This window comes from Rhododendron vialii, chromosome 10a (genome assembly GCF_030253575.1).
Source record: "Rhododendron vialii isolate Sample 1 chromosome 10a, ASM3025357v1".
Taxonomy (NCBI): domain Eukaryota; kingdom Viridiplantae; phylum Streptophyta; class Magnoliopsida; order Ericales; family Ericaceae; genus Rhododendron; species Rhododendron vialii.
In genome coordinates, this window is record NC_080566.1 from 23,356,931 (window position 1) to 23,378,943 (window position 22,013).

Consider the following 22,013-nt stretch of genomic DNA (forward strand, 5'->3'; position numbering starts at 1 on the left):
TACAAATGGTATAGAAATTTTACAATCTATAGCATTCTAAAAATGCTATAGAAAGTCTACAAATCTATAGCGTTCTAAAAAATCTTGTTAAAAGTCGACCAATCTATAGCGTTTCAAAAATCCTGTTGAAAGTCCACCATATGATAGCGTTTTAAAAACCCTGTTTAAAGTCTACCATATGATAGCGTTTTAAAAACCCTGTTGAAAGTCTACCATACTATAGGATTTTAAAAATGCTGTCTAAAGGCTACCATACTATAGCGTTTTAAAAACGCTGTCTAAGGTTCAAGACTTTTAACAACATCGGCTAATACAGCGTTCGGAAAAACGCTGTGTATATGATTTAATAGCATTTTACGAACGCTATAAAATCCAATTTTTCTTGTAGTGAGTGGAACCATTGTGAGGTTGTGTGCGTTCCCATGGGAACCCGGAGCAGCGGAACCATGGTGAGGTATGGCTTGGTTATCCGCGGTACGGAGCCAACGCAATATGTGCCAATGGGAACCCGGGACGGCGGAACCATTGTGAGGATACTCGAGAACCCGGAACGGTGGAACCGAGGTTGGGTGTGTTAAAAATGATTTTTTGAAAAGGTGATACGTTTATGAAATGTGAAAATGTTGACACGGTCTACGATGAGTCGCGTAGGAGAAACTCCAAAAATCTCGGACACCAACGATAGTTGATTAACGAATATGGATGTGTCATTGTTAGCTGTGTATACACGTATCATGTGGAAATCGATGTTTTATCATAACCTGTTGTTTGTAAGTTATGGGTTAGCGGGTATGGGATTGTTCTGCTGAGCTTTTGTAGCTCACGGTGTTACCTTTGGTGACCCTGACATATTATATCGGTGGCGACGCTGGTATAATATGTCAGACCTTGTAGATGATCAAGATGAACAGTTCACCTTGGAGGCTTTTGGAGCTGAGGAGCTGGCTAGGATGGAGGAGCAGGTGGAGCTGTAGTTAGGAAACCTAGAACCCTTTTCATTTGTGTAATTATTGAACTCTTGTGGGAGTTTTGTTGTAATAAGAGCCAGACTCTATTTTGAGGTTTTCAATGAAATTGTCTTTTTAACGTACCCAAAATTCAGGGCGTTACATTGCCCGTGTCTACAGGACTACGCACCCCAGTTGAAATTGTCCGTGCCTATGGAACTTGTTAGCTAGTGTCTCAAATGCTAAATCAATTCATTAGTGTGTAGTATGTGACTTAGTGGTACGAAAGAGAATTACCCGTGCTTACGGCACTCCCCCAACTAAACTTTTAAGCTAGCTACAATGAACTGTCAATTTGCTTATGGAATCCTAGTAAATACCAAGTAAAACAGTTAAAATAGCACTACTATGGATCCCCCATCACATACATTAAACCCATTTGCAGAAATGATAGAATATATTAGAACCTAGAAATCAAAAACCTCAATGTAACTTCAATCACTAATAGGTATCAAATGCCATAAAACTAACCATATAAAGAGTAAAAAAAAATTAGTTCGGACCGCGAGAAAAAAACAGGCTATCAAAAAAAGTACAGAGAACTCAAGCTTTGGTTGAAATACCGCAATGTAAGCGATCACCGGAGGCATAGTGCTTGCCCGTGCCTACGGCACTACCCACCCTAATTGGAATTGGCTCAATTTGCTAAAAATTATGCATCAATGGAGTTACTATTCCGAAGTTTAATTTCTACCAAGACTTACATCAATTTCTACCCATGTAGCGTGGGCAACCCGATGATAACAGAAAAAGGAAGGGAGAAGAAGAAAAAGAAAAAGAAGGGTCTGAAAACACATGGATCTAAGCGCGAACTACACTACTAAACTATCATTTAAAACGGAACATCAAAAGGAGTCAAAATAACAAAACTCGATTATGTGTAACATTTAACAACACACTCACCCACCCACACCAAAAAAATCACCCAAATTTCTTCAACACTCGAAACAGGCACAAATTCCACCCGGAACAATAGCTAGATTGAAATTTAAGCTCTACTTGCACACTGGAAAGAAAAAGACACTAAAAACTCCCAAAAAAAATCCCAAAGAAATGTTTCACATAACTTTCAAAAAATGGTGTCTTTGTTAGACCCATTACCTTTGCTTTCACGGAGCTTTTTTGGCCCAGCTTTTACGCAGCTTTCTTCAACCAGTTTTGCTGGAATAAATCAAAAATCCCAAAGGAATGTTTCTTTTTTTTTTTTTTGTTGATAATCAAAAGGATTTGTAGACCTCGGTGTGGATTCGAAAGATGAGAGAGAGAGAGAGAGAGAGAGAGAGAGAGAGAGAGAGAGAGAGGAACCCAAACGTTAAAAGCTGAAATTATTTTTTTATTATGACAATGACAAAAGCTGGGTAAAAAGAAGAGATGGGCATTTTAGTGAAATATTTGAAAGATTGTAGGTACTTTTTTAAGAAAGTTGGAAAGCACACATCAACAATTGGATCAAACAAATCTGAGCCGTTACAACAACTTGTCTCCACACCCTTTTGTTTTATAACAAAGATAGAGGTTTTGTCAAAATAAAAAAATAAATAGAATGATAGAGAAATTAACTGCATGGATAAATTGGACATTTAAAGGGAGATTTTCAAAACATTTCCAAACTTTGACATCAATGTCTAATAGATATTCAAACTTTCTTAAATTTCAGTTTTACCATGTCTAAAAGATCCAAATTAGACATTAAATTATAATTCAATTTTTTTACGCCCAAATTGGACAAGAAATTTCAATTTCAATATCTAAATTAGTAAAAATGAAGTTTAAGAAAATTTGGGTATCTATGCGACGTTGAGATCAAAGTTTGGAGGTATTTTGAAATTTTTCACATTTAAACACCAAATAACTTCCGAACAAAATTACCACCCCCACTCCATGTTCTCACCCTTCACAAACTCACTCTCCATCTTTCGTTAAGAAAAAAGAAACTACATATTGCGATGTCAACAATTGTTGATATAGTCGTTGTCTATCCCAGTTAAGATCATACGACACATTGACACTATATGTTTTGTAAGCAGACAGTTGTCATGCAAAAATTGAATTAATTAAAAAAAAGATTGTGTGAAGTAGAACTACTAAAGTTCCCGTACATGAGGTGTGGAGTTCAAGTCCCACACTCCCCCCTAACACTCACATCTAACACTAACATTCTCATAAAGTATGGCAAAAAAAGAAGAAGAAAAAGAGTAGAACTGCTCCTTGAGCTTCCAAGGTTAGTGCTCCAACCACACATAATGTGGGTATTTTGATTGATTGGATTGTGTTCGTGGGTACCTGATTTCCTATTGTTATTGCAGAAATGATTTAATTTTACTATCTTATTTTTTGTAATATCATTAGGGTGCTGTTATTCGCAGCCTTTTATTTTCTTCCATAACCCACTACATTCGATAAATGGTTGTTGAAAATCATATATAACATTTCGGTAAATAGCTGTTGAAAACAATATTATATTTCGGTAATTACATGTCGAAAATATGTTCAACTTTCGGTAAACAACTGCCGAACATACATTTTCGGTAAATAGTTGTTGAAAAAAATATTATATTTCGGTAATTGGATGCTGAAAATATATTTCAATTTCGGTAACTAACTGTCGAGTATAATTGAAAATTTTTAACGAGTTATAGGAGAAAATAAAGGGTTGCGAATAACAGCGCCTTATCTTTATGATTCACTTTTTATTCTCTTCGAGGAACCTTAATTACTTGCAAAGGTTTTTGGTTTGTTCACCTTCTGTTCTCATCCATCCAAGTACATAAAATTTGACTTTGCCCATGCAAAATTTATTTGGCTTTTGACTACATGGCAATAATGCTTATGGATGTATTGGATTAGTTTAGTTTCCCGGAAAATTGAGGCGTGGCTTCGAAATTTAATTTCCTTAAACAATGAATGTGCTAAATGAATTTCCTTAAACAATGAATGTGCTAAATGGATGTGCTTCATTAGAGCTAACACGACTAAATGACAAAAACTTATGAAGAACTCCTTGGGTATAAGACAAAAATGACGACGTTAACATAGTAAGGTCTCTTCCATCCATGGATATTTATGTGAAATTGTATCTACATGGAATTTTTGACAAAAGCACATTCACTTTTACTGTCAGAAGATGGTTCTAATTATATATATATATATGTATGTATGTATGTATTTAACAAAAACAAAAATGATTTGCATACACATAGGGCTGCAAACGAGCCGAGTTTAAGAGTGTTCGAGCTTGGCTCGCCAAAAATTTAGTTGGCTCGAGCTCGGCTCGAGCTTGTGACGAGCTGCAGGACTCGAGCTCGAGCTCGGCTCGAGATGTATTTACAGAGCTCGAGCTTGGCTCGTTTATGAAACAAATATATATATATATATATATATATATATATATATATAATGTAGTTGGGCTCGCGAGCCAATGCGAGCCGAGTTTCGACTAACTCGAACTCGGCTCGTTTATGAAACGAGCCCAATATTTTAGCTCGAGCTCGTTCGTTTGTGTCTCGAACCGAGTCGAGCCGAGCTTCGAGCGGCTCGCGAGCGGCTCGGATAGTTTGCAGTCCTACATACACATCGTGTGTACAAGATTTGTAGATAAAATTGCAGAAGTTCCAATGTGTAGGGTCAAAGTGAAAATTGCAGTAAGTTCCAATGTCCAAGATTTGTAGTTTACCTTATTTTCTCCTCCAGCTCTAGGAAGGGGTTAGGGCGCTGCTATTCGCAGCCCTTTATTTTCTTTCATAGTCCGTTAAATTTTTTTTTCAATTATACTCGACAATTAGATACCGAAATTGAGATATATTTTCAGCATCCAATTACCGAAATATAATATTTTTTTAATAGCTATTTACCAAAAATGTATGTTCGGCAGTTGTTTACCGAAAGTTGAACATATTTTCGATATGTAGTTATCGAAATATAATCTTGTTTTCAACAGCTATTTACCGAAATGTTATTTATGATTTTCAATAACCATTTATCGAAATGTAATGGGTTATGAGAGAAAATAAAGAGTTGCAAATAGCAGCGTCCGTTCCAAAGAGCAGAGAATAAACAATCTTCAGAAAAACCAAAGTGCAGAGAAAACCAAAAAAAACTGGTAGGAGGGCGTTTAGGTTTCCGTTTTCGTTTGAATCGAGATCGTCAATGGCGGACGAAGCTCCGAGGTCGGAAACCCCACCGCGAAGTGTCGAACAAGCCCGGGCTTTCGTCGAAGCAACGATGGCGTCGGACACAGCGGGAGGCACAGAGTCTTCTTGCAACAACAACAACAACAACAGCGTCGAGACTTCTTCCATTACCTCTGACGGTGAGCGCCGAAATTCGCTTGAGTATGCTGATGAACTGATGGAGAGAGGATCCAAGGCCGCCAAAGAGCAGGACTATGCTGAAGCTACTGAGTGCTACAGCCGTGCCCTAGAAATCAGGTTAGGGTTTACTTTGACCTTCTCCAATTGTATCACTTCTTGTTGAAATTGGAGTCGCTGATCGCTTGTGGTTGTTTGGAATCAAAACCCAGCTCTGTTTGGAAATTGTGGAAAGTGAGGGAAGAGAAGGGAAAATAATTGAAAAGGAAAATGTGAGAAAAGAATGGGGGAAATCGTACTATGCTTAGAACCCTATCATGCCATCTTGTTCCTCAAACCAAACAAGGGAAGGGAAAATTTTTAATCTCTGGAGTAGCAGTTAGAGATCTTTCTCTTCTCCTTCTTTTGTCTATTTGGCACTTTAAAGTCATTGTTGAGGGGATGATGATTTTCAAATGAATAATTGCAGTCTAATACACAGCTTTTCCAGTATAACTGGTGTGATAGTACCTAAACAAGTGTAGAACCACACCCAAATACACAAACACTCACATAAATGTGTGGGACCAGACACACTGGTGGTATAGTGTGTTTGAGCCCCACACATTTATGTAGAGTGTTTGTGCATTTCGGTGTGTGTTTTGGGTGGGGTTCTAGACTTGTTGATATTACATTTCATCCCTGCAGAGACCGTGGTTCTAAATTGCAATTGTGATCCCCAGAGCATGTAGTTGTTTTATGACCCTCCTACTCCATCCAAAAAGAGGAGGAGGAGCCTTGAATTCTCCTTTCTTTTCATCCATGAACATGTTTCGCACTTTTGAATTCTGTGCCCTTTGCTTTGCCGAAGTACGTATTTGCCAGCAAACTAATGTTTTGAGAATTTTTTCCAAATTGTTTGGTTAACGTATTGTAAGACACTAAGACTCTTACGTTATGTTAGGTTAATGTATTTTGCATTGATATAGAGAGCTGCTAATGGTACAGCAAAAAATTGTACAGCAGCGCAGATGGGTTTTGCGTCCGTCTCGGGTCCCGCAAAGATGATCGGAGCCGCTCATTTTGTTCAAAACATATTGTTTACGGTCCCTGTAAAAAATCATCTCAATCCGATATCGGTAAAGGTGTTTACGAATCATCCAACTTTGCTTCATAAAGGTTGTGAAGCAAAGTTGGATGATTCGTAAACACCTTTACCGATATCGGATTGAGATGATTTTTTACAGGGACCATAAACAATATGTTTTGAACAAAATGAACGGCTCTGAACATCTTTGTGGGACCCGAGACGGGTGAAAAACCCATCTGTATATGCTGATGTACAACTTTTTGCCGTACCGCAATCTTTACTGATTGATGTAATATCCTGAGTGCCATGAACCTTAGTTACACGAAGCGGGAGCGGGAGCGGGGGAGCGGATGATCACAGAAGTGTGGGAGCGTCATTGGAAGAGGTTAGGAAAAATTATTAAAATTATAAATATATTTTGGAATTTTATATTGTTAAATGTAAATATAAAAATATTATTCTACCACATAAAATATTACTATTAAAATTATAAGTTTCTAGTTATATTTCAACATTTTTATTGTAGCACATGATTACACAATAGAGCTCTTGTGCATATTAAGTAGACGTAAAAGTTAAGGGCATTAATATGACTCTAGAAGGTTAATATCAGATGTGCTCACTAACAAGATTAAAACAACTTTAAAGGTACCAATTGCAACTTGAATCGTAAGTCTCTCAACTGTTTTTTGGGTGTAAGTTCCCGTATAGATAAGGAGCGAGTTCCCGTCGTCATTGGGACGGGTTTCTTGGAGTTTCCTTCGACGGAAACGCGTTTCCGCGTTTCCGTCGAAGAAACGTGGGCATAGCTGAAGGTTCCTGCAACTATGCCATGAACAGTGATTCAGGCCGTGCAATGGAACAATTTTTGCGCATGGAGTAAACGGTGCTTGGTCCAAGGATTTGTTACAAAAAAAAATGGACAGTTACTTTTTGGCTTTCTTCATTTACCCGTTTGCCCTTAACAAAGAGTTCTCTTTGGGGATAGAAAGTAATTATTCCCGTCTTTGTGGGTTTTCTCAAAAACCCAGAAAATGGGCAAGAGTGATGTGGACAGGTTTTTGTCCAGATCTTTGCCTCATGTTGTTTGCTCACCGAGATTAAAAATCTGAAAGGAAAGGAAATGTGTTTTGAATTGATACCATAGTCATTCTTTCGTTTACTAATAAAAGAAATTCAGTTATTAAGGAAAATGAAGGAAATTCTTGTATATGTTATGCCGGGGAATGTCTAAATGTGACCATTTTAAAAAATTTATTTTAGAACTTCAGAATTGTTCAAGCTGAACAACAAAAAAATGGTTTTTTGGTAAACCAATCTCCTTCTCCACCTAATATTGACACCTTTTTACTTTTCAAAAAGCGAGTTGGACACTCATGACTTTGGTAAAATCAATACCGGGGCAGTGGCAGCGAGGCTATGATTATTGTTTTCACCTTAATGCTTCTCCATGATGTATATATCTCCAATTGGGGAGGAGTAATATCTTTCTTTCTATCACTTTCTTAGGAGACTACTAATAAAATGGTTCAGACCAACAAAAGGCTAATGAAATGCGATATTTGTGTTTTTCTCGTTTGTTGATGGCTGCCTTGTATTGCTAATATCATGGGCCCATATAAATGAGGAACACTTAAACTTGGCTATATATTTTTCATTGTAGAGGTATAAACAATTTAGCATTAATGTACACTTTTGTAAATATATTCGTTGTGTGGTTAAATATTAGCTAACTTACCTAGACTCTTTTTAGTTAGTGTCATTGTTAGTTGCATGACAAGGTTATTATAAGATCATTGTTGGATTGGAGTAAAAAATTCTCGTAATCCTGTAATAAAATCATTTCTATCTCCGCTTAATGTTGACACCTTTTGGACTTTTTAAAATGCAATTTAACACTCACAAACTTTTAGTGAAATCAATTACGGTGGCAGCTAGACTATAAGGCCCCGTTCCAGATTCTCAAATAAGTACTTAAAAAATAAGGACCTATTTTCAAGCTTAAAAATAATAGGCTTATGAAAATAAATTTTCAATTTTTTTTTCAGGGTTTAATAGATCTCATCGAGATCTATCAAACAAGATCCATATTGCATATTTTTTAATTTTAGTAAGCCTATTATTTTTAAGCTTTTTAAGGGGGGAAAGTGGAACACCAACTATTGGTCGTTATTCCATCTACAAGGTTTCTTCATAGTTCATAATAAGGAGGATTTAAGTAGTGTATTAACCTTAATGCTTCTCCATACTATACATAAGAGTTTATATGTGCATGTGGCTCGAATATGCAAAGACTTTTAGATGGAGAAATGACCGTTTAATGAGCTTTTGAGGATATTGAGTTCTTATACTTCATGCCTCCATTTGGAGACCTGTAATATTTTTCTTTTTATTGCGACCAACAAGAGGCCGTAATATTTGTGTGTGTTTTTTTCCGTTCGTTTATGTTCCCCTTTTAATGCTAATTACAAGAACGCATATAAATGAGCAACACTTAATCTTGGCTGTATATTTTCATTGTAGAGGTATAAACAATTGAGCAACTTGTGTGATATGTTTGTACCGTAGTTAATTGTTCTAACTTAGCTAAACTCTCTTTAATTGGTACTGTGTTAGTTGCATGACAAAAACATTATTATACACACTTTCTTTCAGTTCTTTCTGCTAAAAAAACTACGGAAGTCTTATTTATCCGTCATCACCCAACACTTCAATATATTTGTATTGGGCACTAGCTCGCATATATTGTACGTGAACCACACACTAGTTACAAAATAAAAGGCAGCGTAAAGGAATCAGTATGCTTGCTTAGTCGTTAGAATGCCTCGTTTGCTTATTTTGCATTTTGTTCTTTCAGCTTTACACTGTAAAATGATGGGAAGCAAATCTTAAATCCAATGTTGGCAATGTCTACAATATGTGTACTTTTTGGCATCACTGTTTTCTTACCTTGTTCCTTTAGAATAAGGGAAAGCTTCTGGGTGTTCTTTTGTCCGCCCTTTGTCTTGTAATAATAGCATTCCCGATTGTATCTCTTTGAAGTTGGTAATTACTTTTTCCATGACCAGGGTTGTTCATTATGGCGAACTTTCTCCTGAATGTGTTAATGCATACTATAAATACGGATGTGCACTGCTGTACAAAGCTCAAGATGAGGCTGATCCATTGGGTACAGTGCCAAAGAAAGAGGATGAATCTGAACAAATCCCCAAGAAAGATGGATCTGTTAAGGATGCATTAAACTGTGAATCATCTTCAGCTTCTGTTTCTAGTAATGCTAAAGAAGATGAGACTTCACAGCCGCATGAAGGAGCACCTGATGATGGTTAGTGTCCATGTTACTGACATTGTGTGCTTCTGGTAATGCTTCTTGATGGCAAAAAGGAATTTTTTTAGACATTTAAAAGCTTGAAATAGTCCATCTTGAATCCTTTTGTTTCTATTTGTTTGTTTGTTACTTTATAGTGTTTTTGTTTTTTGTGTTTGTGTGCGTGCTCATGCATATGCATATGCATATTTAGCCAGTGATACATGACACTGGACATGTAGGGTAAATTCTCATCTTGATAACATACAGTTGGACTCCAATCCATTTAGTCGCTTGACTCCCATATTCCTATTTGGAAATGCTATAAGAATCCTATGATGTAATGAAAAATATTAACGGAGCTTGCTATGCAACATATTTTCTTGAAACCTGTAATGAAGCTTAATGAAGGCAAAGGAAAATATTTTGGAACATTTGACTGACACCCCTTGAGGTTGGTCTTTGAACAGGTTCCATCTTAACCAAACCAACCAAACGAAACCGAGCCATAAATCCCAGTCAATTAGAGTTGCCTTCTGTTTTCTCCATTGAAGCTCTGTTGAGGACACGGTGTTTACAAAAAAAACAAAAAAAAACAAAAAAAAACAAAAAAAACTGGACCTTTTCGAACTACCATTTTTAAAGTCAATTTTGGTCTTCCCATCCCTCGAGTACTACCTTGCATTGTAACCATATTGGTTCCCAACTTCCCTTTTCTACCAAATCGATTGATCTAGGATAGACATGTCCCAAAAACCTTAATATATTTTCTCTCATTTTATTTTTTAGCAGTGCTATCCTACCATTCCGCGAAGTTTTTTATTTCTAATTTTATCTCGCAAAGTCTTACCATACATCCATCTCAAATTTTCTTATTTCAGTTACACTCATTTTACTTACATGTCATTTCTTAATAGCCCTCACTCCTTGCCATATGTATGCTGGTCTTATTGCAATACGGTAGAAAGTTCCTTTCAACTTTGTGCCTTGTTGGTATATCCTTTGGTCGCATGACAGCCTCAAAACACTCTGCCACATGAACATCAATTTTTTTCTGTATATGTTGCATATTTGCATCTTCCGCTTTATCTCCCTACTAACAATTGAGCCAAGATACTTAAAAACACTCTTCTTGGTAATTCTGATTTTGCAGGGTAACAAGGCTGTGTTTGTTTCCCATTTTAGTTTAGTTTAGTGGGTGGAGAGAGAAATAAGGTAATGAATGGAGAGAAGGGTAATGAATAGAGAGAGATAGAGAGGGATGACAAAGTAATAATTGGAGAAATAGGGTAATGATTGGAGAAAGAAATAGGATAATGATTGGAAAACAAAACTAAAATGGGAAACAAACACAGCCTTTGCCAGTTTGCCAACACTAGGCACTTTCTAACTTGCATTCCATGTACTTAGTTTTAATCCTGCTGATCCCAATCCTTCTCTCCAAGTTTCTAATTCTGCATTCACACTTCTTCCAGTTTCATCTAGTAAAACAAAATCGTGTACGGATTACCCCTGCATGTATGAAAAATGACATTGCAACCTCCCCTCCATCTTAAAATCAATGGCCAACCAACACAGTTATCTTGAGCCAGCAATGTCCAACAACACTGGCCAACACGTCATCGAGTACCAACCCCACTAAACCCCCCCACTGCCTCTATGCGACGGCCGAACCCCCCAACTTCACTCTGTCCACCAACGATCTCTTACTTTGCCACCTGCCCTTGTATGCTCCTCGTCCTTAGTGCCCGGTTATCTATCATGAGATTGAACAATAACCAACAATTATTGCAACCATTGGCACACCTCTTATTCTAAACCCCAACAGTTGGACCCTGTTGGAATCAGAATCAGAGGATGCACGAACTGGTTGAGATAATTGGCTGCAAGATGTAGAGGAGACAAATGAGGGTGGACGTGAGGATTTTTTAGGTTTGCAAATGAGGGGGCATAATGCCCAAAAACTCGAACTCGTGCCTTTGTCAACAAACCCATAAGATCCGAATCCCCAAAACCAATTGACCCAATTGTTACCTACCTCTGCCTTGCAAAACCTCATTTCCCCAATTTTAAGGCACTTTTATTTAGAAATGGTAGGCACTTGGCCTGTTTGGGCAGCAATTTGGCCCCAAATTGGGTTGGTCAAGTTTGGGCAACTGCAAGCTTGTTCTTTGATGACCAAATACCAGTGACCTCTTCGTATGGAGCAGTCATGGAGTCTTATACTCCAATACTCTAAAGTCTAAGTTTTCTCCAACCAAGGGAGAATAATGTAGTCCATACAAAGAGGTCACGGGTATTTGGTAATTTCATATGGTTGGAAGTTATGGCCTTTATGGATTGGAGGGCTAGTTCATTAGCCACTAAATGGACCCAATAAAAGTCTATTAAAGGCTGTGACTTTTCATTTAGGGTCCATTTGATTAGTGAGATAATGGTGGAAAATGCAAGAAAGAGAAAAAAATATATACTTTTTTTGTGTTCACTTAGCAAGAATATCCTAGAAAGTGGTTGAAAGTGAACTTTTCTGCACAACCCTCTAAAGCATGAGAGCTTGCTTTACTTTTTCTCACAAAATGTGCAGGAAAATTTTATTTTCTCAAGAAAATCAACAATTACTCTAACTTCCTTCTTTATCCTCTTCCCTCCACCTTTTCTCTTCTAATTTCGGCAATTTTATTCCCTCCAAACAAGGATATCTTATTTTCTCTACTATTTTCTTGCAAAACTTTCATTCTAATCAAACGGATGTGAGGAATTTTTTTTTTTCTTTTCTTTCACTTCACTTTCTATCATTTTCACTTCCCATTTTACTTTTCTCGCTAATCAAACGGACCCTTAGGGAGCTTTGACCCACAATCAATGTATTCAATCATCACACAACTCATTCATCCTATAGGAGCAGTTTTGGCATTAAAAACATTAGGAGCCTATAAATTGATGTACTTCAAGAGTTTGAGATATGAATGATTGATGCCTTGTTTGGATGGTATTTTGAAAAAAAAAATTTCCAACTCAAAAAACACTCATTACCCCTACTTCCAATCATTACTCTCATTTCTCTCTCCTCTCTCTAATCATTATTCTCATTTCTATCTCTATCTCTCTCCACTCATTACCTCAATCTCAAATTATTACTCTAATTTCTCTCTCCACTCATTACCCAAAAACCAAACTCAAAAATTTTCAAAACACCATCCAAACAAGACATGAATGAATAAGAATTCGCAAAAGCTTATAGCTTTGAAGATTGTGTGATGCAATCCTTTCTTTGGTGTGATGCTAAAGAGCCCCTAGGTGTGATGCCTAGACCTATCTTCCTATAAACCCTTCTTCTCCTCTTTCTACAGTTCACGTACATGGTTCACTGTCCCAAAGCAGCCCCTTTTCTTCGTGTTTGATTATACTCGGCCATACTTCAATCCCGTCCTGCATCATTGAGTGGAGTTGTTGGTTTAGTTGGATTTGAAGGTGGAGGACAATATGGTTTATTGGGGATCCATGTGTCAACAGCTAGTAGTTTGATTGTTGAAGTAGTATGTAGAGAGTTTTGCTTTGTGGTTTTGATGTCGCTACTTATTGCGAGATGATTGAGCTGTGGTGAACTAGTTGTTGCTGGTCATATTAAGGCATTGCTAGAATGGCACAGTTAATCACGAATTCACAATACTGAGATGTATGCAGGAGGTGATCTCATTCTCTCTTTTTTCATTTTGTTGTTTCTTTTTGGGTGGGTGGAGAAAAATGTTGGGCTTTAACTTTTTTAAAGTAATACTTGGTAAATGAGATAAGACCATTCTAGGGCTAAAATAAGCATTTTATAAGTTCTTAATTGCTGATGTAATCATTGGTCTAAATGACTAATTTCAGTGAATGTGAGTAGAAACCTTGAGGAGAGGTATTCAGTTCTCATAGGTTGAATAGGAATCTATATTCTACATAAAGTGCAAACCTCTGCTTACCATACCTCCGTTACCCAAGTGTCAAGTGTCTGATACGGACATTCCAGAATAGATGAGTCCAATTACCTATAGTAGTCCATTTGTTCTATCACTTATATAGGAGCCTGTAGACTGTGCAGTCTTCAGAACAAAGGCCACAAATTTGACACTGCTCCAAAGTTATTTTGGGTCCACAAAAATTGACTTCCAGCGTCTCAGGCATTTTGATCCTTTTTCATTTCTAAATTCTCGAATAAAACAAGAGCTTAATATTGCCAATATGGGTTCTCTACCTTTTTGCTGACCTTTCTTAGTTAATAGCTGACTTTCACACGAGTACCTCTGTGTAGCTCGAGTTCTGCTGACATTTCTTCGTTAATAGCTGACTTTCACGGGAGTACCTCTTTGTAGCTGAGTTCTTACTGCATAGATTACAAAGTGATATCTATTGGGAAGGTTGCTATGCTAGAGTGGCACAGGTTGAAGTTCATTGCATGCATGTTTGGCCTCTAACAATTCTTTCATGGATTTAGAGACCGTTGACCGCTTGACATAAACTTAAAGTTGGTCCTTTACTTGTAAATTATATTGGACGGAAATGATACATTTCAACGTCTGAAGTTACTATTGTAGAGAATAGAATAAGTCTTGCGATAGGTAGGCTCTATGTTTCTATATGTAAAACTGGAAAATGTTACATTACTCCAGCTTTGCATTTGCCATCAGGTACATACTTGATCATACTTCATACTCCTGTTACTGGGGCAACGAAGGAAATGTCCTTCATTTTCTGTTTTTTTCCCACATTAGGCTTGTTTTATTTAATTGATAGTTGATTTGTTTAACTTGAGAGATGGAAAAAATTGTTATTGTGGTTTCTAATTTGGGAGAAGTGGTTTTGATGATCTCTTTCAGTGGTTTAAATAGTTAATAGTTACAGCAGAATCACTTACATTATAAACCCATTATATTTGTTCTAAAAGTGTCTCATCTAATGGTAGTATGATGCAGAATACTGTTCCTTTCTCCCTGAATATTTAAATTCATGTATAGGATGCTAACTTTTCATATGCCAAAATTTGGACATGTGATGTACCAGTCCTGTTCCTGTTCCTGTTCCTGTTCCACACGCTGAATTGATTTTCCTAAATAATGAAAAGTTGTGTGAATATTTTTGCAGATAGTTTTAATGGGGGCTTGTTTCTGATGCAAAAATGCTGGGTTAAGACAAAACCAGAATCAAAAACTAGAAAAAGCTTCCAAATTAAGAAGGAAGTTGGTCTATTTGTAGGGTTGATAACTTGTCAACAGGTAGGATAAATTATCTATTGCGTGGTCGATTAAAGTAATAATTGGTTTTCACAGTTATATGGAATGACAGGTAGATTGTTTGGCTACAATTTATGCATTACATCATGAGGAACATAACTACCCCTCCCCTGCCCCTTGATATCGAGATTAGAGGCTAACTTATCTTATTTTGTCTGCATTGCATTAGATGAGGCAATTTTGCTGAAAAGTATTAACTCTATATCAGGTACCATAGAGGCCTATCAAATAGAAAAATCAGCAACATCCAATAGTAGCTGTCAGAAAACAATCAACAACAGCCATAGATGTCTCGAGTTCAGACAGTTGACAATGCAAGTACTCTTGAGAGTGCTCATGTACTGGTGCAAGAACATCCAATTTGAATTTGTGTTCAATTACAAGTTTACAACTGTGTCCTTGTCTATATACTTATATATATTGAGACCTGGAAAAGTTAGAAGCTTTTGTGAAATGCCAGTCTTTGTTTATCTTCAATTAATAAAAACACGTGTATAATGTAATCAGAGAGTCTTGCAGTATCGTTCATGTAGCTTCATAAATGGTAGAAATCGAAGGAGGCTATTCAAGATCCTTGCTTAGGTTTCTAAAGTGCTTACCGATATCCATCTCATGCCATTTTCTTTAGTTTTAATATTGATACACGTTTGGTATAGAATACTTATATGTTGGTTCTTGCTGTAGCACAATCTACTAAACATACATTTTTCCTGTATGGTCCTGATGTTTATGAACTGTCTTTTACTCTAATCAAATGGTTACAAGTCATAAGAAAATGGTTACTGAACTGGTAAAGGGGAGAAGCCAAAAAAAAACTCATTAAAAGATTACTGCCATTGTTGCAGCCCTACCGTGTCTTACAGAGAGAGAAGGGTTACTCAGACGTACGGTGTTTGTTTTTAACCCGAAGCAATTGCTGGACTTGGCATTTACTGAACCTAATGCTCAATTGTTGTTTGAGTTATCTATTAGAAACTTACATTCTCTTTATGTCATCAAAAGTATGGGAGGCACTATTGAGTAATGACTCTATCTTGTATGACACACGATCACCCTAATTTCTAGGATCCTATTGTTTGAGTCTTACAGTGGGCGTTTTAAAATTTATCATATGTGGTTTCAATTTACGGTGGTTGTTTTCTCTATATTTTATCTAGTCTATGAAGCACAGAGACTCTATTTTAAGCTACATATCACGTCGTATCGGATACGGATACGCTCGGATACATATCCGATACGTTTTTTAGTGTATCCTGTTTTCAGATTTAATTTTTGGTACCCCAATACGTTTTGGATATGCGCGGGGTTAAAAATGTTATTACTTAAAATATAGGGGTCCAAACTGCAATTAGGACTTTATATTTATTTCCCCTTGGACAAGTCAAAAACAGAAGAACGAGGGCAGAAAAAAGAAGACGATCTCTCTCGTCTCTCAACGACTGTAAGTCTCTCTCTCTCTCTCTCTCTCTCTCTCTCTCTCTCTCTCTCTCTCTCTCTCTCTCTCTCTCTCTCCTCTTCTTCTTCTCTCTTGTCTTTCATCTCTCTCTCATTGTGTATCAGCGCGCGTGTGTGTGTGTATATATATATATATATATATATATATATATATATATATATATATATATATATATATATATATATATATAGGCATATATATATATATATATAGGCATATATATACCTATACGGAAATGTATATATATATATATATAGGCATATATATACCTATACGGAAATGTATATCTCTCTTCTCTCTCTTCTCTCTCTCTCTCTCTCTCTCTCTCTCTCTCTCTCTCTCTCGTCTTATTTAGCTTGGTATGTGAAATGGTGAATTTGGGTAATGGAAAACTTCAATCATTAATGAAATTTTATTTTTATTTATTTTTATATTCAACGTATCGTATCCTAGTTTTTGGAAAAATCACGTATCTGCGTATCCGTATCCCGTATCCGTATCCATGCTTCTTAGCATCTAGTATTAGACGATTCCACCGGTTCTATTTCTTTATTCTAAAACAAGATAGATCGTTCAGCACGTGTTCAAATTTAACCAAGAGGCAGCAAGAAAGTTTGTTTGAGCAGTCCTTTCGTTCAATGATTGTGGGTCTGAAGTTGATGTTTGTTACTTTCATGCGAAAGAACTTGACAGCTGTATGAAGGGAAACTCTGATGTACAGTTTGCTAATGGGCCATGCTCTTTTGGCGACAACAACTTTATATAAGCCGAAGAAACTTCATCTTCACTTCCCTACATTTTGCTTTGATTAGAGCACTACAGAAGTTTTCGTCCACTTTCTTGTCCTGATGTGATATCAAAAGTTTATGTAATCAGAGGCATAATATTATTATTAATTTCTTTTTATACCCAGCTTTATACATTTTGCTGTTTTTTTTCATCCTTATATGACCCATGAGGATATTCAACTGTATCGTCTCTGCAACGCGTAATACCCTAGAAGTCACAGCTTAGTGTTTGGTTTTTGGACTGTTTTCTTCTTTATTCTTCTTTTTTACTTATTTAATTTGATGAAGGATTTAGAAACCATTTTGTCTCCATCTCCATGTTTTCCATAACCGGCAAATGAATGTACTTTATGTTGATTATTTGCCTATCCACTTGACTTAATATATTATGATTTCTAATTCAATTTTCCTAGATTCACTTGGTTTGGAGGTGGAGTTTGAGCATCTTTCATGTTGGGTTAGTTGTAAGATTGTTGCTGGAAAGTGGAAAGGGAGGATTCTTCAGAATGACACGTTTTTGCTTCATTTGGTTCTTTTGTTACTAGTATTAGTTACAATACGTGATTTTCGGTTCAGTCATTCCAAATTTCCAATCACTTGGCTCGATAGTGGTGTTCTGTTTTAGGCTTTTAGTAGACACTTGCTATCTTTGTATAATTTCAAGTCTGCTAATGAAATTCTCCAAGAAGCAAAGAAAATAGTCATGTGCTACTCTTTCAGATTGTGATTATGACATCAACCAACGTTTGACGCTTCAATACTTAAATTTAATGCTGATAGGGTAATGTAGGTCTGTTGGATGTCGTGCTTTATTCAGAAAGTTTTGTTAGAAATTCCTCGGACTGTATGGCTTTCTGTTTCTTGATACTTAGTTTCCGGTGGGAAAGATCAGGAAGAAGGTGAGGAAAGTGATGATGAGGACCTGGCTGAAGCAGATGAGGAGGAGTCTGATCTAGATTTAGCATGGAAAATGCTGGATCTTGCTAGGGCAATTGTAGAGAAACACTCCAGCGACTCAATGGAGAAAGTGGACATATTGTCAGCTTTGGCGGAAGTTGCTCTGGAAAGAGGTACTTCATCTATGTATTTTAATGCTTAGGAACAGAGACTACTAGATATTTGTGGTGCATGAATTCTAAGGTGTTTACTCGGCCTCTTATCTCTATTAAACATCCTTTGTTTTTGCTCTGTGCAGAGGATATTGAAACTTCCGTCAGTGATTACCTCAAAGCACTAGCTATTTTGGAACGCCTAGTGGAACCAGATAGTCGACATATAGCTGAACTGTATCCTTTTTGTCAGTAAGGTTTAAAACTCTACCTTCAGAGGATAATTTTAGGGATTATATCCATGCATTGGTGGGATGATGGTTCACAAATTTTAACACCATGTTTCAACATTCGGCCATCGCCTTATCTTATTTGGCTTATTCATTTCCTTGACCAAGGAATTTAGAAATTTTAGGATGTGTTTGTGTTTGGAGATTGGGTCAAAAGCTGAGGAAGCCCTTCCTTATTGCCAAAAGGCTATAACAATTTGCAATTCTAGGGTGCAGCAGCTTACGAACGAATTAAAAAGTACATCAGAATCGACAGGGATACCAGCTGCTTCAGAATTGGATCAGACGGTCCAACAGTCTTCAAATGGGCCCCAGTCTACTGATTCTGTAGGGGATAAAGAGGCAGAGATTGCAACACTGACTGGCCTCTCTGGTGAGCTGGAAAAGAAGGTAAGTTTTCTGGAAGTTTGGCATATTATAAAGGATCTGTGTTCGGAATATGCCCAGAAAAATGACATTTTGGAACGCACGTTCTGAAGTATTTACGCCTGCGTTCGAAAACTGTGAATTTTGCGTTCCAAAGTGCCCCAAATTTTATTTACACCTAAGTTCCAAGACTGAATTTACCAATCCAAAACAACCCAAAGTTTCTCCTATTTATTTTCTTGGTATTCTCCCTAGAAGAGGAAAATAGAATGTACCGAAAATTGAGAGAGTGAAGCTTTAGCAGGGCAAATGTAAATAATTGGAATGCTCCTAGAAATGTGTTTAACATGAATAATTTGTTTCATCAAAAAAAAAAAATATTTCGAATCTCTTGCCCCCACCTTACCACAATTATGTGTCATACTACATTCCCATTCTTGTTCCTCTTTTGCAATCCGTGAGTATAGTTTGGGACAAGCACCTCAAAGCGTTCATTTGACTATGTTTCTTTCTTTCGACTGTAGCTCGAAGATCTCCAGCAGTTGGTCTCTAATCCAACATCAATCCTTTCAGACATCCTTGAGATGGTGTGCGCCAAGGCAAGAGGAATCGAGAACAATGCTCCTCCTTCAGGTACGAGCTCTTCACAGATGGGCGCTGCTGGTGATAGTGGAGGTCTCGACTCTCCCTCTGCTGCTGGTGATAGTGGAGGTCTCGACTCTCCCTCTGTTTCCACTGCTCAAACAAATGGTGCTGCTGCTGGAGTGACAAATCTTGGTGTAGTGGGGAGAGGAGTCAAGCGAGTGGTGATGAGCTCAAGTGTAGCAGAATCAAGCCCAAAGAAGAAACCTACATTTGATCCTACACTTGATAACGATGATGGCAAGGCCTCTTGAAGGTATTCCTATCGTCTGTGTTTGGCCTCTTCTAGGCAACCATTACATGTTTGTGGGCCAAAAAGACTTTCTGCATTGACAATTTTGGAGTCTAAACAAATCACGGCTCATAGGCAAACCTTGATTAGATCATCACTTGTTTGTCTAAATATTGTAGATTTTTTTTTTTGGTTGTGTAGCTTATTAGTCTTCTCATGGAAGCCGTCTTTACCTTGCGTCTATGTGCTTATCAGCTATATGCTAGACTGAATTTTACGGTACACTTCTGCGTATCCATGGTTTTGTTTCTTTTTGTGTGTGCGTGTCGTATCCATTGTTATACTTTTGATTTTTGTATTCATAAAGATCAATTCTCGTTGAAAGTTTCAGTCAAGGCTTGTCTACTTTTTTAGTCCCTGTAAAATATACCAGGGTTCTAAATCGTCCTTTAATAATTTTAGCATCTTACATTATGACCTTTTCTCAATTGCACCCTTGCCATCAATTTAATGTCGGAAAAAGCTGATATGGTTAACGGTTGCTTAGGTGAAGCTGAGACGGGGTCAAGGGGTAATACATAGATGCACCAAGTTGACGCTTGCGGGCTAAAGTGGCTTGCCAACTGGCCTAACTAATCAGCAGGGTAATATCTAGGGCTGCTTAAAAAATCCGGTGAACTGTGAAACCGGTTCGGATCGAACCGATCCGTACCTTCTGGATTTTGTCCGTGGATTAATGGTCCGGACACGGATTGAAAATTTAGAAAACCGTGACTCGTGGTTCGGTCCACGGATTTTCATTACAAAACCGTTGATTAACCGAACCGGACCGTGCGATATTTATTTTATATATAAATAATATGTGTATTTATATAATAAATTGTTAGTAATGTTAACATTTTTTTCTGCCAATTTGTGTATTTTATCTTAATAATGTGATATAGTGTAGATGTACATTAAATATAATGAGTAAATCGTAGTTTTTTTGTAAAAATTATAGGTAACCTTAGTTGAATTTTAGTAGTTCGTTTCTTTTCCGGTTCTTTTATGTTATGGAATGTACTATAATTATACAATCCTACTAGTGTTTTAGATTCTTTTGAATTTGATTTCTGAAATAAACCTTTGGTAGTTTATGTAACAAGTACTTTTTGGTGGTGTTAAACTTAATTCTGAATGTAACATTCTTCCCTTTTATTGTGGGATATATGCTTGAGCTTTATTTTTGCTAAAATCCGACTCACGGATCGGATTGGAACCGGACCATAGGACTTTTGGTCCGGGCACGGATTTCATTTTGTAAAAATCGTGACTAGCGGTTCGGTCCTCGGATTCCTAGAAATCCGAACCGAACCGCGAGTAGCCCTAGTAATATTTAACAAAATCCAGTTCCAAGACCAAAATCTATCTCTACCCGAAACCTAGATCACCCATTTACTGCTACCTCCAATCAAAACCAATTATTTTCTGGCCCAACCTTTTCAATTCATCATAATGTAATTAAAATTCTGTATGTATAAAACCTTATGTTTAATTCTTATGATTGAATTTCCAAGTTGTCTTCTTCTGGCCAACCATCAGATCATGGCTTGGTTTGCGTTGACAGTCGATCCAAGGCTGGCTTGCTTGAAAGTGGATCCAATGCTACTGACCTTACGGCGCTTGGATAAATTCTGAACTGACACTTGACTATGTTTCACTTTGGAATTGCGAACTGACTTGGAGGAAAGATCACATCAGATCGACTTTTATATTGGGATAATGTCAAATTGAGGTTTGATTTAGGGTTTATTTGGTGGAAAGATCGATGTTGGATGTTGGGTTTTGTTTTTGTCGTTATTGCAATAAACTACAGTAACTTTTTTTAAAAATGGAGGAGGAAATGTAGAGGCAAGGTTAATTATGAGAGCATCTGCATTAAACACGCTACTCCCTTCGTGGCGGTAAACTAGCGAGAAAAAGTGAACAAAACCGAGTGCATCAATCGCGTCTTTGAGAGCATCCGTATCACTCTCTACATTTTGGGTTAATTTACACCTTAAAAAATCACTTTATTATTTTAGCCATCCATTTTTAAAATATCTAGTATATTAAGTTCTTTACTCTCACTTATCTTCTCAATTAAATATTAATAAAGTAATCCCCATTGATAAACAGTGCCAGATTAGAGACAAATAAAAGAAGTGAGAGAGACAAAGTACTAAATGGAGATTAATATAAAAATTCTTAA

General features: G+C 37.0%; 1 protein-coding gene and 1 long non-coding RNA gene across 4 annotated transcripts; both read left to right on the forward strand.

Annotated features, from left to right (window-relative positions):
* The first annotated feature begins 5,043 nt into the window (after window positions 1-5,043).
* LOC131303367 (uncharacterized) lies at window positions 5,044-20,178 on the forward strand. Of its 3 annotated transcripts, XM_058330206.1 has the most exons (7): window positions 5,044-5,434; window positions 9,452-9,708; window positions 18,077-18,274; window positions 18,400-18,490; window positions 18,660-18,933; window positions 19,434-19,584; window positions 19,621-20,178. In XM_058330206.1, exons 1-7 carry the CDS (start codon window positions 5,154-5,156, stop codon window positions 19,803-19,805), a joined length of 1,437 nt encoding a protein of 478 aa, XP_058186189.1. In that variant the 5' UTR covers window positions 5,044-5,153; the 3' UTR covers window positions 19,806-20,178. The 3 variants fall into 3 exon arrangements, with proteins under 3 accessions (XP_058186189.1, XP_058186187.1, XP_058186188.1); XM_058330204.1 differs by having other exon boundaries at window positions 19,434-20,178; XM_058330205.1 differs by having other exon boundaries at window positions 18,092-18,274; window positions 19,434-20,178.
* LOC131303368 (uncharacterized) lies at window positions 9,715-15,351 on the forward strand. The gene is made up of 3 exons (XR_009191997.1): window positions 9,715-10,857; window positions 11,056-14,942; window positions 15,169-15,351. It is a non-coding gene; the product is annotated as an uncharacterized LOC131303368 (long non-coding RNA).
* Window positions 20,179-22,013: the final 1,835 nt, after the last annotated feature.